This window comes from Pollicipes pollicipes, unplaced genomic scaffold, assembly GCF_011947565.3.
Source record: "Pollicipes pollicipes isolate AB1234 unplaced genomic scaffold, Ppol_2.1 Scaffold_3447;HRSCAF=4054_pilon_pilon_pilon, whole genome shotgun sequence".
Taxonomy (NCBI): Eukaryota; Metazoa; Arthropoda; class Thecostraca; order Pollicipedomorpha; family Pollicipedidae; genus Pollicipes; species Pollicipes pollicipes.
This window is the reverse complement of record NW_023596297.1, coordinates 20,280,543-20,296,517: the sequence shown is the minus strand read 5'-3', so window position 1 is coordinate 20,296,517 and position 15,975 is coordinate 20,280,543. Positions and strand designations below refer to the sequence as shown.

At 60.1% G+C, this 15,975-nt stretch overlaps 2 protein-coding genes across 3 annotated transcripts in view; both read left to right on the top strand.

Moving 5' to 3' along the window:
• Positions 1–10,358, top strand: part of LOC119091819 (liprin-beta-1) — a 36,395-nt gene extending 26,037 nt beyond the window's left edge. The window contains exons 8-18 of the mRNA XM_037214707.1: positions 343–447; positions 690–858; positions 2,065–2,173; positions 3,557–3,685; positions 4,034–4,199; positions 4,598–4,849; positions 5,328–5,496; positions 5,883–5,994; positions 6,274–6,370; positions 6,563–6,691; positions 9,031–10,358. Coding sequence (XP_037070602.1) covers positions 343–447; positions 690–858; positions 2,065–2,173; positions 3,557–3,685; positions 4,034–4,199; positions 4,598–4,849; positions 5,328–5,496; positions 5,883–5,994; positions 6,274–6,370; positions 6,563–6,691; positions 9,031–9,078 — 1,485 coding nt within the window. The 3' untranslated portion in view covers positions 9,079–10,358. The remainder of the gene's footprint in view (positions 1–342; positions 448–689; positions 859–2,064; positions 2,174–3,556; positions 3,686–4,033; positions 4,200–4,597; positions 4,850–5,327; positions 5,497–5,882; positions 5,995–6,273; positions 6,371–6,562; positions 6,692–9,030) is intronic.
• The window catches only part of LOC119091817 (liprin-beta-1), a 105,552-nt gene that overhangs the window by 37,779 nt on the left and 51,798 nt on the right, over positions 1–15,975 (top strand). The gene's annotated exons all lie outside the window — the stretch shown is intronic.

The window sequence follows — 15,975 nt, the reverse complement described above, 5'->3', positions numbered from 1 at the left end:
AACAGTATCGGCTGTGTCAATTGCGTGAACTGACCGATTTCGTCGTACCTTGTAGTCCTGTAGTTGTATTTTGTGTTTTGTAGTCCTGTCATACCTCACCTACGGTTGTAGTCCTGTAGCTGTAGTCTTGTGTTTTGTAATCCTGTAATACTTCACCTACGGTTGTAGTCCTGTAGTTTTAGTCTTGCGTTTTGTAATCCTGCAATGCTTCACCTACGGTTGTAGTCCTGTAGTTGTAGTCTTGTGTTTGTAGTCCAGTAATGCTTCACCTACGGTTGTAGTACTGTAGTTGTAGTCCTGTGTCTTGTAGTCATTTAATATTTCACCCACGGGGGTTGACAGTCGTCATCGAGCGCCACGGACGGCAGCCGGTACGCCTCGGCACAGGACAACTCGTCTCCGACAGGCATGCACCCCGCCACCTGCCGGGAAGGATCGCTACCAAAGGTGCGACCCGCCTCCGCTACTGACGGCGTGGACGTCTTGTCTCAAAACTTCAACATGCCGTTTATTCACGCCTGTACGCCGCACGTATTGCCGACACCTGACTGCGCACGGTTACGGTCACGTGGCTTGTGTTATCCCGTGCGGTGCCGCCCAGACGCTTTGCACTGTACTGTAACGAATCGTGCCAGCCGTGGCCTCTGATGTCATCTCCGTGGCCGCTGACGTCATTCCCGTCGCTGCAGACGCCGCCGTCGTCGCATCGCCGGCGCGTGGAGTCGCTGGGCGGCACCCTGCCGCGCGCCTCGGCCGCCGCCGACAGTCAGCGGCGTGCGGTCGCCTTCGGTAAACAGCCGACGCGCCGCCTCTGGGAGCGGGTGACGGGAAAGTATAGCTCGTCGACGCCCAATCTAGGTGACGGAGGTGGCGGCGCGCCTCGACGCTGGCCTGCCGAGCTGTGACTGACCTGGCGCGGCCGGCCGGCCCGACTGCGTGACTCTTCGCTTGGCACGGCTGGGCGGCGTCCTGGCCGGCCCGGCGTAGCTGCACATGCACTGAGTCTGCACTCTCTCTCGCACGAGGCTGGAGGATTCTCTGTTTTGTTTGAACGTGTGTGAACTTTTTAGACAGGCTTGGATGCCGACCTTGGGCATTTTATTGATTGCAGCAGCGGGCGTGAATGCTGTAAGTATGCAGGTCCGTTCACACCGGCGGACTGGCTGCACAATTCGCCACAAACTGCTCTGCCAGTCTGCAGTTGTGGACCGGAGGTGCCACATTCAAAATCGCAGGCCCTCGAAGCGCGAGTAAGAACGGCTCAAAAGTGCACCTCCAGTCCGCAGCAGCCGAATCCCGCGGGAGCCGGAGCAGATGATGCGGTTGTTAAGCGTTCATACTTAAGTGCTGCAGACTAGAGAGGTGCCATTTTTGAGCGCTCGTCGCCCCTGATTTGCGAGCTTCCCGGCTGGAATGTGACACTTCTAGTATGCAACAGCCGACTGGCTGTAAAATCTGCGGCGGATTCTGCAGCTAATAGCGCACGGTGTGAGCAGACCGTAAGACCCGTGGATGGTTTTCGCATTGGTTGTGGCACGGATGAAATGTTTAGGTTGCATATTTCTGCTACGAATGCACAAATCTGCGGTGAATGCTGTTAGCATAAGATCCAATTACGGCGATCGTTGTCGCATTTGTTGTGCACATTGGCATGTTTTGACTAACACCTTATTTTGCACGATGTTGTCCTGTGTTTTGCATCCCTGTTAGCGCCTTATTTTGCACGATGTTACTCTTTATTTTGCATCCCTGTGTGTATTACATCAAATAGCGTATGTTTCGCCGTAGTTTTAGTGCTATTGGTTCAGTAACAAGTTTTGTTCGCGCAAGTTGCCTCACAAAAACATTTTTGACTTACGTTCAGTATTTGCAAAATGGTCTTCATGTACACCGTGTCGCGTATATCATTGTTGCGAAATTCCAGCTAAAAAATGCATTTTGGTGTGCGTTCTAACTCGTGTAATGTGGCCCCATCCTCTGTTGCTGCGCTGATCACCTGCGGTAGGTCGCCGCTGGGCCGGATGTTTTTGTTGGCTTGTCCGCTCACGGCGGTTCTGCTTTCAGCCGACTCCGATCAGCCGATCCCGAACAGTCCCACCGATGACGTCGCGGGCGGACCACACTCCCCCAGCACGCAGAACAAAAACAAAGGCTTCAAAAAGCTGTTCGGAAGGTAACGCGCCATCGGACATTACTGACTTAGCTCCCGGCATCTGCTCTCCTCCACAGTTCATGCTACTGGCGATGGAGGAGGTCGTTCTAGAGCCTAGGCAACAGCGCATCGGCAGCATATCAGCCAGTGACGTTCGCCAGTGACCTTTCCGCTTCGGGCTTCCCGCCGGTTTGAGTGGGCATCGATTGGGTACCAGACGCATGTGCTGACATTGGGGGTCGCTGATAGCCTGCGGGCGGACTGACGGCGGCGGCGCTGCGGCGGCTCGCGCTATCGACCGGGCCTGGACAGGTGTCGGCCGTCGTGCCCCCCCCCCCCCCCCCTCCCGCTCTCTGTTCCCATATGGCCGGAGCATAGTACTGCTGCCACTCACTGACTTGTCATGAGACCGCTACCACCACCGTCGTCCTCTGAATCCAAGTGGCGGAAACTCACATGTGCTGGAGTAACCGACTTACCGTAAAACCTTCTACCGTCATCGTATTTTCGCCATGTATGAAGACTTCTGATATTTTCTCTGCACCAGGTTGCAGCGTCACCCATACCCCACCCTTAACGCGCCGCCGAGTGTTGCGGGCCGCCGGCCCACGCCCCGTCGTTAGTTGACGTCCATCAGCATCGCCGCCGCCCCGACCTGCGCCCGTGGCCAGGTCTTCCCCCGCCCCGGCCTGTGTTTGTGAGTGACCAGGTCATCCGCCCTGGCGTGTGTCTGTGAATGACGAGGTCATCCCACCATGGCCTACGCCCATGACGGGCCCCCGGCCCCGGCCTACGCCCGTGACCGAGTCCTCCTACCCCGACCTGTGCCCGTGACCCGGTCCCTCCCCGCCCCGGCCTACGCCCGTGACCGAGTCCCCCACCCCGACTGCCCGTGACCAGGTCCTTCCCTGCCCCGGCCTACGCCCGTGACCGAGTCCTCCTACCCCGACCTGTGCCCGTGACGAGGTCCCTCCCCGGCCCCGGCCTACGCCCGTGACCGAGTCCTCCCACCCCGACCTGTGCCCGTGACCAGGTCCCTCCCTGCCCCGGCCTACGCCCGTGACCGAGTCCTCCCACCCCGACCTGTGCCCGTGACCAGGTCCCTCCCCGCCCCGGCCTACGCCCGTGACCGGGTCCCCCACCCCGACCTGTGCCCATGACCAGGTCCCTCCCTGCCCCGGCCTACGCCCGTGACCGAGTCCTCCCACCCCGACCTGTGCCCGTGACCAGGTCCCCGGCCCCGGCCTACGCCCGTGCCCAGGTCCCTCCCCTTCCGCTGCGGCCTGTGCCCGTGACCAATTCCCCCCGCCCCGGCCTGTGCCCGTGACCAGCGTCGCTGCGTCGCCAACCGGCTGCCGTGTAGCGGGCGCGTTGCGCCTCACTCCCGCCACCCGCTCCCGGCAGGATGAAGCGCAGCAACTCGGGCGGCCTGGAGCCGGAGATCCCGGACGGCGGCGAGTTCCGGCGCGGCGGCACGCGCCCCACGGCCGGCCCCCGGCTGGGCTGGGGCGGCGAGAGGTCGCGCGACGATGAGTGAGTTGCGCCGGCGGCGGCCGAGCGCGGCCGAGCGCGGCCGAGCGCGGCGTCGGCGTGTCTGTGCCTTGGGGCTTACGGTCCGGGTCGACCGCGGGCCTCCTGGAACCGTGTGTCATTCGCCGAGCCAACGGCGCGCAGAGCTGCGGAGATGCGGCTCCGTTCTCGAGATCCGTTGGAAGGCTAGTGTGCCGCCGCGAGCTGGTTTCCGTCACTACTGGAGCACAGCGTTCTTGGTTGGGCGGCCTTGATCAGGCCCACCGCGTGACCGTGTGGCGCCGGGGTGTCGCCCGCCGTCCGCCAGCGACTGTTCGCTGGTCGTGACGGCACGTCCGCCTGCGCCCCCAGCCGCGTCTGGCGACCGCTGGCCGAGTGGGACACGGACACGGTGGTCGGCTGGTTCCACGAGATGGGCCTGAGCGCCTACACCGCGGAGGTGCGCCGCTGGGTCCGCTCTGGCAGCCACCTGCTGCGCGCCACCGGCGCCGAGCTGGAGAAGGAGCTCGGCCTCAAGGTACGCGCCGGCAGTGCGGAGCCCGGCCCAGCTGCTCGGCTCGGGGCTGGTCACCAGCAGGGGACGCCCTCCTGATCGCCTACGATGTAGCGTTGAAGCATTTGGCCTGGATCGGATGATCTCCTCGCACTATCTGGATGTGTGGGTGTTAGGTTCGGAGGCGCCAGAAAGTCGCATTTGCTGCTTAGTTATTGTCATGTGACGAGATCGCACTGTGTTTAATGGCCAGCAGTTGCTGACCTCTTGCGCGTGCGTGCGCGCGTCACCGCAGTGTCCTGCGAGGCATAACGGTGCGATAGTCCACACGCGTCTGCCGCCAGCACCCACCACGCCGTAAATAGACGGCGCTGGCGTTGAGTTTGGGGTCCGTGCCCCTGACCTCGTGCGTCCGCCGCCAGCATCCGCTGCACCGCAAGAAGGTGGTGCTGGCGCTGAGCGCGGCCGGCTCCGCGACCGACGATCCGCCCGGCCACATCGACCACAACTTTGTGATGCGCTGGCTGGACGACGTCGGCCTGCCCCAGTACAAGGACGCCTTCCTGGAGGCGCGCGTCGACGGCCGCGTGCTGAACCAGCTGACGCTGGAGGACCTGCAGACGCTCAAGGTCACCAACCTGCTGCACGCACTCAGTCTGAAGCGCGGCATCCAGGTGAGGCCCTGAGGACGGCCCCCTCCGACGCCCAGCGGCCCCAGCGTGCCCGGCTTGGCCGCTCCGCTGTCGTGGAGGCTCTGGCTAACGGATGTGTGCGTGGCGCCGTGTTCGGATCTCCGTCGCATTCTCTTATCATTGGTATATGCCCTGCTGCAGCTGGACTGCTGTCGAATGCGGTAATCGTGGGACTAAGTACTTATATTTGTATTTGTATTTGTATTTGTATTTTATTGCTTATATTTGTATGGAACTGCACGCAAATCGATGATTAGAACGAAGACGATAGTGACTGGGATGAGTTGGTACTCATTGAAGGATAGTATTTCTATATTAATTAATCAACAACTCGAGAGGCGCTTCAAGGCCGATATCGAAAGCGCCCGCTTATAGTCACGCGTGTGTGTCCCTCGCTTCCTGCCGTGCTGTCGTGACGCAGCCTTGATCACGAGGGGGCGCGCTCGCCCGTCGCCGCCAGGTGCTGCGCCTGAACGGCTTCTCGCCGGCCTGCCTGCGGCGGCGCTCGACGCCCGACGAGCCGCGCCAGCCGACGCCGCAGGAGGTGGCGCTCTGGACCAACCACCGCGTCATGGAGTGGCTACGCGAGGTCGATCTGGCCGAGTACGCGCCCAACATGCGCGGCTCAGGTGTGTGTGCTTCGTCCGGCCGCCCGCCCGTCCGGCCGGCGGGCCGGCCGGCCGGACGTACATCGGCGGACCGAGCCGGACGGGTTACCTGGTGCGGTGCTGCTCGTCACTGTGTGGGTGTGTGGCAGGGCGAAATGTGTGTGTGTGGGGGGGGGGGGGGGGGGGGGGGGGGGCAGTCTGTGTGCTTTGGCTAGTAATAAGTGTTTGCGCGTGGTACCCACTCTGGTGTCAGTTTCGGGGACAACGCGAGCCCCTCGGACTCCTCGGCGTCTGGTGGCCTGTGTGTGTACGGTGTCTCACTGGCGGCTGCGGGGCGCTGTGACCCTCTGCAGTCCGTAGCCCCGGTTCGCTATCCGCGCGCTGTGAGCCCGTGTTGACTTCGGCAGGGGTGCACGGTGCGCTGCTGGTGTACGAGCCCCGGTTCACCGGCGAGCTGATGGCCTCCGTGCTGTCCATCCCGGCCAACAAGTCGCTGCTTCGGAGACACTTGTTCACTAGGTAAGGCGCCGCACCGGTGCGGGCTGTCTCGTCACAGGAAGACGGCGCAGATTGGGCCGCCGCTGCAGCTGCGAGGCTTTGACTTCAGTCCGTCAGATTCCTTGCCCTCAAATGCAGCATCCCGTTCAGTTCCGACTACTGTATGATGAGGGTTCCGGGTCCATTGATATAAGTCTGGTTCTTACTCCAGTGCGCTGTTCACATCTCGCAGCGGCTGCGAGCTGTCGCGTTCCATGTCTCCCATGACGACGTGTTTGACGGGCAAGCGCGTCTTGGCAGGTTCAACGATCTGGTCGGCTCGGAAATCCTCCGAGAGAAGAGAGAGGTCGAAGACAACCAGACCATCACGCCTCTGCGGACCGACTCGAAAGTCAAGGTGAGCACAACTGTCGGTCATCGAGGCACGGCCTTACCCTGGCGCCAGCGCCGGATGTTAAGTTAAAAGCGCGGGTTGTGCACGAGAGACTCGTTTGTTTCCTGGTCGCACCGGTCCCATCCGTGTCGCCCGCGTGCCAGAGGCGTGCGCGGGTCGGTCGCTGAGCTGACGCGGTATCTCCATGCCGAGCAGCTGCACAAGCGGGGCCAGTTCACGCTGAAGCGGCGCAAGGGCAAGGCCGAGTCGGACGGCGACGACTTCCTCTGCCCGGTGGACGTGCAGGGCTCGCCGCTGTCGTCTCCGGACATCGCCAGCGGCCAGGTGGGTGCGCGCGCGCGCCGCCCCGTCCCGCGCTCTCCGCTGACGGCGGCTGCCGACTCACTGAGGAGGGCGCTTCGCCCGGGCCGTCACCGGCCACGTGCTGCTAGGCTGCCGGTGATGTCTTGCGAAGAGGATGAGTTGGATCATTACTGCGCTTGGTCGAGTTAGCTTTGGCCGCCCTGTTGATCGTGGATCGCAGTGTATATTTTCATTGTAGGGAGAACGGCGGGCTGTGTAAGACTGCTGAAATGTGTCGCGACAGGCCTGTTTGGGAAGTATGGGAGCATTGTCCAGCTGCTATCCAGCCGTCAGGGACGTGACCATAATCAGCCCCACCGTTGAACCCCAGCTGGCTGTGGTGCAGTACGCGCCGGCCGTTCAGGTGTTGTGCCATACCTGGGCACCGAGGCCGGCGCCGAGTGACTGTGCTGGCGGGTGGGGACCGGGACGCCGGGCTGGCCTCAGCTCGCTTGGTCCGGTGACGCCGCTCTATTTCGTGCCCATGCAGAAGCCAGCGCCATCTTTCGGCCCCGTCGGAGCCAAGCCGTGAACGGTAACCGTGTGGTTCGAGCTGTAGTGTCGGTGTTTGTGGCTTGGGGAGTGTGTTTTGTGCTTGGCGTGGTGCGGTAGTCCATAGTCCCCAGCCATCTATCTGGAGTGCCTTCTGTTGATGTTCCGGCATGGTCAAGAGTGTTACGTTGTCTTGCTGTGGGTCAGGGTTTGGAGGACATTCTGTGCGTGTCTCCTTTGCTTGGTTTGGTGCGGTTTGTTTTGCAGTGCATGCAACTTCTGTAGTCATTAGCACCGCAGTCGCTCCCTCCCATTGAAGCGGGTCACCAAGATCACTAGGATGCCATGTGGGTCACGCTGGGGCAAGTGTTGTGCTGGTAGTTCAGGCTGAGGTAAAGCTATGAGGATACTGTGTCATTCCCGTCGTCAGATTGAGGGCAGGTTAGACTACCGAGCGGGATCGGCTGCGGTCAGGGGTTCGAGCCTCAGGGAAGGCGATCGTGTTTCCCCAATAATGAAGGAAATCCTTGCCATGGGTGGACGGTCATGACGTTGAATTGCGCGATAAAGATCCCCAGCGCGATTTGGCTAGAATGGAGAAATCTCTGCCGCAGTTTAAAACGTTTGGAAGCGCTTATGGCTTTGCTTCCACATTGCACGCTGCACATCGCTAGGCTACACGAAGTAAGGATTCATGCGGCTAGTACACCCTATATGTGTACAATCCAGTTCCCATCTTTCTGATAGTACGACGTGGTTTGGACGCTCATGGATCTGGGCTGGATCCGGTTTTTGGATGGCTGTTATGTGCATCACACTTTAAGATGTCACATATGCCACTCAACATTTTGACCTGGCGTTTGGGCATACGTGAGTTGGATGACTGCAGACACACCCTGTCCGATCCCGAGCACACGCTGTCACCCCACGGGCATGGCCAGCACCGGTGACCTGGGCTGTCCTCGCCCACCGTCGATCACTGCCGCACTGTTGTCGGCTGTCCGCTGGGCGTAGCGAGGACAGCGATGGGTGTGGGTGGCGGACTAGCTGGTTTCGCATGATTGTCCCCTCGTGGTGGAAGGCGCGGCGACACGTTAGCGAGTGTGTGCACGACGGTAGATCTTGCAGTGGGCATCCGAGCAGCTTTCTTGGGACACATTGGTCAGCTTTTTGGTAAAGGTTAGAAGCTGATCGAAGCACATGCTACCAGAAGCTGAGTAGTAGAAGTGGTAGTAGTAGCCACCAGTTAGAATGCGTTTAGCCCCAGTCTTTATTATGCCTTGCAAGAGCTTTGACGCCATATTCTGTGAAGAATGCGTTGTAACTATCTGCTAGGCTGGTGTCACTTGCATTTCTCACATCTTTCCGTCGCGTTTATGCATTAGGTACATATTTCAATGTCTTATCAAATTACAGCCAAACAAGCATGTATATTTTCTGAAGTGGTGTAATTTATTTCCTCCGTGTAAGATATTTAAAATGCTTCTAGTACTGACAACATTGTTCTTTCGCAAAGCAGAGTGCTTGGGCACTGAAACGTATTTTTAGGCATATGATGGCGCATTTCAAGTAATTATCCAGTCATCTGTGTATTTTTACCTGATCTTCAGCAATCGCCGAGCATGCCGCTGATAACGACTGCGGTGAGCTCATTCTATAACCGCGCATGAAGTGGTGGCGTTCTTGCTGTGAAGCTGCTCACACGCTAACGCTGTCTCCGGGGGCGCGGGCGGCCGCGTGTGGTACGCCCCGTGCGACGACAGCGGCCGACTCTGCCGCTTGATCGGCGGCGCCGCTCGGGCTGCCTGACGCGGTCCCCTCTGTTGCAGAACCCGCTGGAGATGTCGCTGGTCGAACTGCGCACCAGCGACGTTTAGCCGCGCGGCGTGCGGGACACCAGTGACGTCATCTGTCGCGTCATGGTCGGCAGCAGTGCCTCGGATGCCACGTCGCGATCGCGTGACCTGGGTGACATGTTATAGTCGCCAGTGGCGTCTGATGGTTCGGTGCGTCTGGCACCAGTGGCACCAGGTGGCGCGTATGACGAGAACCAGTGACGCCAGATTTCGGCATGGTGGGAGCCGTTGCCGTCAAATAACATGTTGCAATCGGAGCCAGTGACGTCACGAATCGATGGTCGTTCCTCGCACACTGCCGACACTCGATGACAGATCGAGTCGCGTGCCTTGAGCGTCTAGAGATGGTGCTTGGGCCGTGTGCCAGCAACGGTGCTGGCTAATCCGCGCGCCGGTGTTGGGGCACCAGTGGTGCCCGATTCCCGAGGTTTTGTTGCTGGGACCGGCGCCGAGCCCGTCCGCCTCGGCTGCCTGGTGGGCAGCGCCTGGTATCCGCCGGAGGTGGGCTGGAGCGCCCGTCTGAGGTCGGCTCTGAACACGGCGGGTGGTGATCGGCGCAGCGGTCGCTTGTCGGGCCTCCGTGATCGGCACAGCGGAGACATGTTGGGCCTCGGTGATCGGCGCAACGATGGCATGTCGGGCCTCGGTGATCGGCGCAGCAATGACATGTCGGGCCTCGGTGATCGGCGCAGCGGTGACATGTCAGGCCTCGTATGATGACGGGATGTCCCTGGCCGCCGGCCGTCGGCCCGGGTCGCGTCAGCAGCTGGGTTTCGGTCGGCGCCTGACCGGATGGTGGATTGTGGCGCTTTTCGTCAGAAAAGCCCCGCCAATCCGGCTACCGGTGGCCAGCGGGGACGCTTCTCGCCACCGCTGCGAAAAGGCAAGCTGGGGCTGGACGGCGCCTCGTGATCTGTCTGCAGGAGGGCGATGATAATCCGCGGAGAGGATCGTGGTTCGAGGATCACAGTGGTGACAGCGGGACCTCTTTGCCGAGCGATTTCACCCGTAGAACGACTTCCAGTCTTCCCGTATCTGGTACGACGTGTTGTTGCTGTCGTTCTATTCGCGTCACCGTACCAACTCAGAGCGTCCTTGCTTCCGCACTCAACTCGGTCTCTGAAGCCCCAGGAGTGGTTGTCAGTCAGCCTTGTCTCCGACACGGTCTTGTGCCTTCGCCGTATTTACGAGGTCGGCGCGACTCGTATTTTTATACATGTCCTGTACATATGGTCTTCCCGGGTGCTGGGTGGGGCGCCATCGGGCGTGCGCGTGTTTTAGATACGGACGACAATGTGCCCTTTTTAACCGTTGAACAATGCTGCGTACAAGACAGTGCCTGAAGCCTGATCATGAGCTGTGGCTGCCCCTGCCGCCGTCAGCTGAGCCTGAACTTGCCGTGCCTCGGCTTGTCCGGGTCAGGTAGCCTTCCACCTGAGCAGCTGCGGTTGCGGGCGTCTGAAGATTGCGTTGCCGGCGCGTCGTGCGAAGTCGGGAGTCCGTGTGATTGAGAATGCGAGCCCCGCTCCAGGCACGGTCGCGCGGCCTCGGAGCGTGTGCCAATGTGAGAGCTGATCCAGTCTGGTGCTGTCCGCGGGGGCCGTGCCGGGGCCTGTGGGACCCCCTGCTGTCGGTGGGTCCGTGTGTGCGCCTGTGAGACCGCCCGGTCAGGAGTTTGGCGGCAGTGTGCGAGCCTGCAGCGATCGCGCGTCAATAAACGCGCGCGCCCACCGGCTCTGCTGATTGGTCGAGCCGTGCGGCGCGCCGCGCGCCAATCACGCGTCTGTTTGCTCACCTAACGAGCGGACCGGATAACCGAGTTACGTGCGGCCCCGGGCGAACCTGGGACTTCCCTCCGCGCCAGCGCACCGCCGGCCCGGTGACGTCCCCTGACCCCGCGCGCCCCCCTGCCCCTGCCGCTCTACTCCGTCCCACCCCTCGCCTTCCCCCCCCCCCCCGCGACCAAGTGTCGTACAGGGCTTCTCCCCCCAGCTGCGCATCATCCCTCACCAGACATCGACGACCGACGGAGAGTGGCATGCGGTTTTGTTTTGTCTTGTTTTGTAACGTATGTAAAGAATATCTCGACAATCCCAACGCAATCAGAACCATATGCCGAACGGCACGAATGCCAGAAACTTGCTGTTGTGCTAGATCTGGATCATGATATTTGTTGGTGCTGGAGGGTCTTTTTGGGCAGTCGCAGCTGTCTCGCGGCGTCCTTGTGCATCAAACAGCACAGCCGCCAGTGTTCATCTTGGTGCAAGAGTCCCAATGACGCCACATACACAGTTTGGACGTCGACTGCTTTGAAAAAAGGATGCGACCTACAAACAAGACAAACGCGATTGGGTTAATACGAAAAATCGGAGATGTAACTATTTCGACCGTCGATTTTTTGGGACAACATCGCGGTTCGCGGGTAGGATAAAGGTGATAAAAAGTTAATCCATTGCTTAGACAAACAAAAGACCCAATCGATGCTTAACGCAGTGCTTTGTTTTATATGAAGTTAGAACAGAGCGTCATGGTCCCAAAGAGATCGCTTCCGTTTGTCGACCACGCAATCCCGTTGAAGTAATACGCGTTCTAACTGTACTGACATGCTGTCCATCCGGACATGAGGGTTCGTTTGTCCGGCCCTGGCAGCGGCCCGGCCCAGTGCCGGATCGGAGTGGCGCTGCCCCGTCCCCTCGGCCGCCGCTGGTCAGGACACTGGCCCCCATCACCAGCCGGCCGTGGGCACGCCGGCCGAGACAAATGATCGCCGCCGATGCGGGCGGGGGCATCGCCCGTGAGGTGCCCTCGGCCAAACGCGGCCACAGCCTCGACGTCGAGGACGGACATCCGATGTGATGTAACTGAATATTGTTGCGCATATGATGGCAGCACGGAGTGACGACATGGGCATGGCGGCAGATGCCTCAGAGCGCCTGAGGACGTCGCGACCTGATTTTAAGTTGTTTATGTTCTAGTGCAATCAATTTGCTCCATTTTATACATATATATATATATATATATATATATATATATATATATATATATATATATATATATATATATAAAATACCCGTCAGAACAATATCAACTTTGCTACCTGACTTTAGTTTTGAGACGGCTCATCAATGATTTAAATTGGTCAGGCTCACTTAACTTTGATTGACATGAATTTATAAGCAATTCATTCCTTAGCGACGACCGAAAATTTCATTGATTCCGAAGTCGCCACCGGCTCCACTCGGAATGTAAAACACAGGCTTGTCCGTGATGCATGCCTGACATGATGTTCCCCAGAGCCTGAGGGCCGCTGGAGCCTCTGTTCGTGTTTTTATCTGATTGCCGCTCGCGGCCGACCACCAGCGGAACGCCAGGAGAGCCGGCTAGCCCCCGGCCGTCGCCGGGCCATTACAAGCGCTGGCCGGCGGTCAGGCGGATGACGGTCGGGAGAGAGTCTTGTGACGCCCTCCGCAGCCGACTCTGCCCCTCCGCGAGTCAGCAGGAACCGGCGGCTGGCGGAGGACGAGTTGCGATGCCGTCCCGGCCGCGGCCAGCTTGCACCGCCGGCGACCTCGTCAGTCGGGCGGCCGCCGGCTCGCCCGCGGCTCCCACGGTCCTCGCCGTTCCCACCGCCAGCCGGCCCGAAGCGGCGGGTCGGTCCCCGGGCGGGCGGGCGGGCGGCGCGCCCCCGCGTTTCCAGGCGCGGCGCGGCCGGAGCAGGTGGCCGGCCATTGTTGTGGCGCCGCCGCCGCCGCCGGCGCACCAGGCGCGCCCAGCCGCGCCTTCTGCACTCCGTCAACCAGCGATTACGGCGCGGGGAGCGGCCGCGGGGCCGGCGCGCCGCGGAGGGACGGCCGCCGACGCCGGGGAGAGACCGGCGGTGTCTGCAGCGCTTCGGCAGAGTCGGGCCGGGGAGCATGACTGCGGGGGACGGCGCAAGCGCTTAGCACCAGGCCCTCTCTTTCCGCCCGGCTTACCCGCCGCCGCGGCAGACCAACGTGAGAGATTCTCGACTTAAAGTTTCTCCAGATTGGGCGCTAAACGACCTGGCTCTTATGATGAACGGCACCCGCGCGACCCGCGGCGGAGAGCGGCTCGGCCGTCGCAGCAGGCCGCGTGCGCCGGAGGGTCGGAGTTCGAGATGAAAACGCAGCTCACGGTGGAACCTTGCCGGTCTCTAGGGGCGCGCTGGCCGCATAGCAATCGGCCCCGCGCCAAAAGCGCGCGGCAGTTGCGGTCACGTCCTCTCACGCCCATTCAGCATAACATTTTACGGTGGCGGCGCCGCATAAATTTTTAATTAAGCCCCGCGCGGGTCGATCCCCTCCTGCTCTGGCCCTATGTAATCGACGTAATTGGGTTCCGATGAGACAAGCCACCGTCGGATGTTATCCGGTCCCCTCCCGTCCTGACGGCGGCCTCCCAGCGCCAGCGCGATCAATTTACCGTACAATAATTTATGAGATGAGAATAATGCTTCAGATGAGCCGTGCGTTCTGGAGATCATGCATCATGCCTGCTGTGCTCATTCATTCATGTGATGTTGGAGAGGCCCACGGGAAAAGATGACTTGTCATGTCCAAAAGATGATTCTAAAAGTAACGTTGTGTATCGGTTATCTCTTGACCATTCTATCACATATACGCCTGCACTGTCTGTTGTGTCGACTACACGTTGTTCTTAATTGGGCGCGAGCTGTTGCGTTATTTTTGCTCGTTTCTCTGTTGCGCGCTACTTATCAGCATCATACCTAAATATAGTTAGCAATCGCTCAATACCTCAAGAGTTTCTCCCACCCTCACGATCAGCGTAATATCCACCCGCATACTTTTACTTTTCCGCTGGTTTGTGGCACTGGTGAATTGTGTACCTCAGTTGGATTGGCTTGTTTCTATTGTGAAACCTTGGGAACACAGGTAACTTTCTAGTCGTGGACAAGAGGGGCCTTCCATGCCCCTTTCGTCGGTCTGGCCGACCTCACTTAAATAAATGTGTTCTCGTCGTCTGAACGACGTCATTTTTGCCAAGTATCAGCCCTGAAAATGGCTACTGAGAAGAACCTGGCAGGGCTATTATTTGATGCGGACGTGGAGGGTTAGCATCTTCAACGCTCTACAGATGAGAAAATGCTCTTATTTTGAGTATGTTTAACGCTGTGTAGTACACAACTATTTATTTTAGCGCCATTTCGATTCGTGTGTTTTGTCATTCATCTGAATGCCTGCTGTGGTCGCCCAACGTTCATCTGGACACTGCGGTGTGGTCTCCTGCTCTGGACGCTGGTGTGGTCCCCTGCTCTGGGCGTGGTGTGATCCCCTGTCCCGGACGCTGGTGCGGTCCCCTGTCCTGGATGTTGTCCAAGTCCGTGCTGTCCCTGTCCTGAATATCGCCCAGGTCCGTGGGATCCCCTGTCCTGGATGTTGCCCAGGTCCGTGCGCTTCCCTGTCCTGGATATTGCCCAGCTCCGTGCGCTCCCCGTCCTGGATGCTGGCCGGGTCCGTGCGGTGCCTTCTCTGGATGTTGGCCGGGTCCGTGCGGCCCGCCCGGTCCGTTGGTGTTCAGCCGCCATCGCCCAATTGCTGCCTCCCAGCGGGGCCGTAATCCGTTTAGCAGCTCGCCGGTCCGCGTCGTCCCCGTGTTTAGCCTGTATTGACTTTTGCCGGGAACAAAGGAGGCGCGGCGAATGCCACTGGCGCCGATTGCTTCACGCTGTGGAGGCCGGCGCCGGCTGCGTCAGGCTGGCCCTGCCCGGTAGGGGACGGCACCTCCCACAGAGTCTCCCTTGAAGAGGACGGTGCCGTCGACCGGCCCCGCCGTTCAGAGGAAAATGACTCCTGGCAGTCGACATAGCGGCCAACTGTCCGCACGGCGCACAGGATCTTCTTTGCGCAAGGCGCTGCACCGAACCTGTCTGCTTCAGTGGGGCGTCTGCTCCAGAGGACGGTCGGAAGCCGAAAGCCGCGCCCGGCCCGTCAGCCCACGCCCCTCGCCTGAGGCCAGTTTCGGCCGGCGCGGCGCGCGGTTGGCCGGCGGGCGATCGTTGGGGAGGCGCGATATCGGCGCGCCTGAAACGTCAGTGATCGCGGACAGCGCCGGCCCGTCCCCCAGCGCCCGAACCGCCGGCAGGCGGGCGGCCGGCGACGGCGGCGGCGGCGGCGGCGGCGGCGGCGGCGGCGGCAGTCGGCCGAGCGCGGCGTCTTTCGACCGACGCGTCTGAATAATGAGGGAGATATGAGAGGCGACACCCAGTGCGGCTTGAGCGATGGGGCCGCTAACTGCGTGTGACGGGGGAAAACACAAGTACCTGGCGGGGGTGTGGTGTGCGAGGGACTGACGCCTGCGCTCCTCGATCCGGGACTCCGTGCGACACCCGCTGCTGAATGCGGAACCTTCCTTGGGGCGGGGCCCGCGCTGTCAGTGGCGAGTCGAGGCGAGCGGCCTGAGGTGAAGTCTGGCCTTGCACATGTGTTGTGCATCACTTGCTGTGTCCAGCTAGTGTACAATACCATAATTACCCCTGCTGGGCGAAAGGGCATAGCCCTCCCCTTACGCCGATTGCCGAGATCCCCATTAACGTTGCATATGGATAAGATTGGATACGTCCAGTCATGAAGACTGGATGGAGAGGGCAAAAAAAAACGTCATATGAAACATACTGAAAACATGGCAAGACTGCATCACTTTGCATAGCCGAGAACGTGCTTGTTGCATTAAATCACACACAAATTGGCCTCAGTCCATATCAGGTCCCCGAGCTAGGTTGCTATTTCTACGAGCTTGCAGGCCTTTCGTACAAGCAACGTCGGCTTGGTGCATTAATTGACAATGAATGGTGCCTTCTGGTACCGAATCTTTTTGCGGGATAGCCGTCAGGTGCGCACATAAAACGTAATAAGGTAACGACATTTATTGCATGAAGCA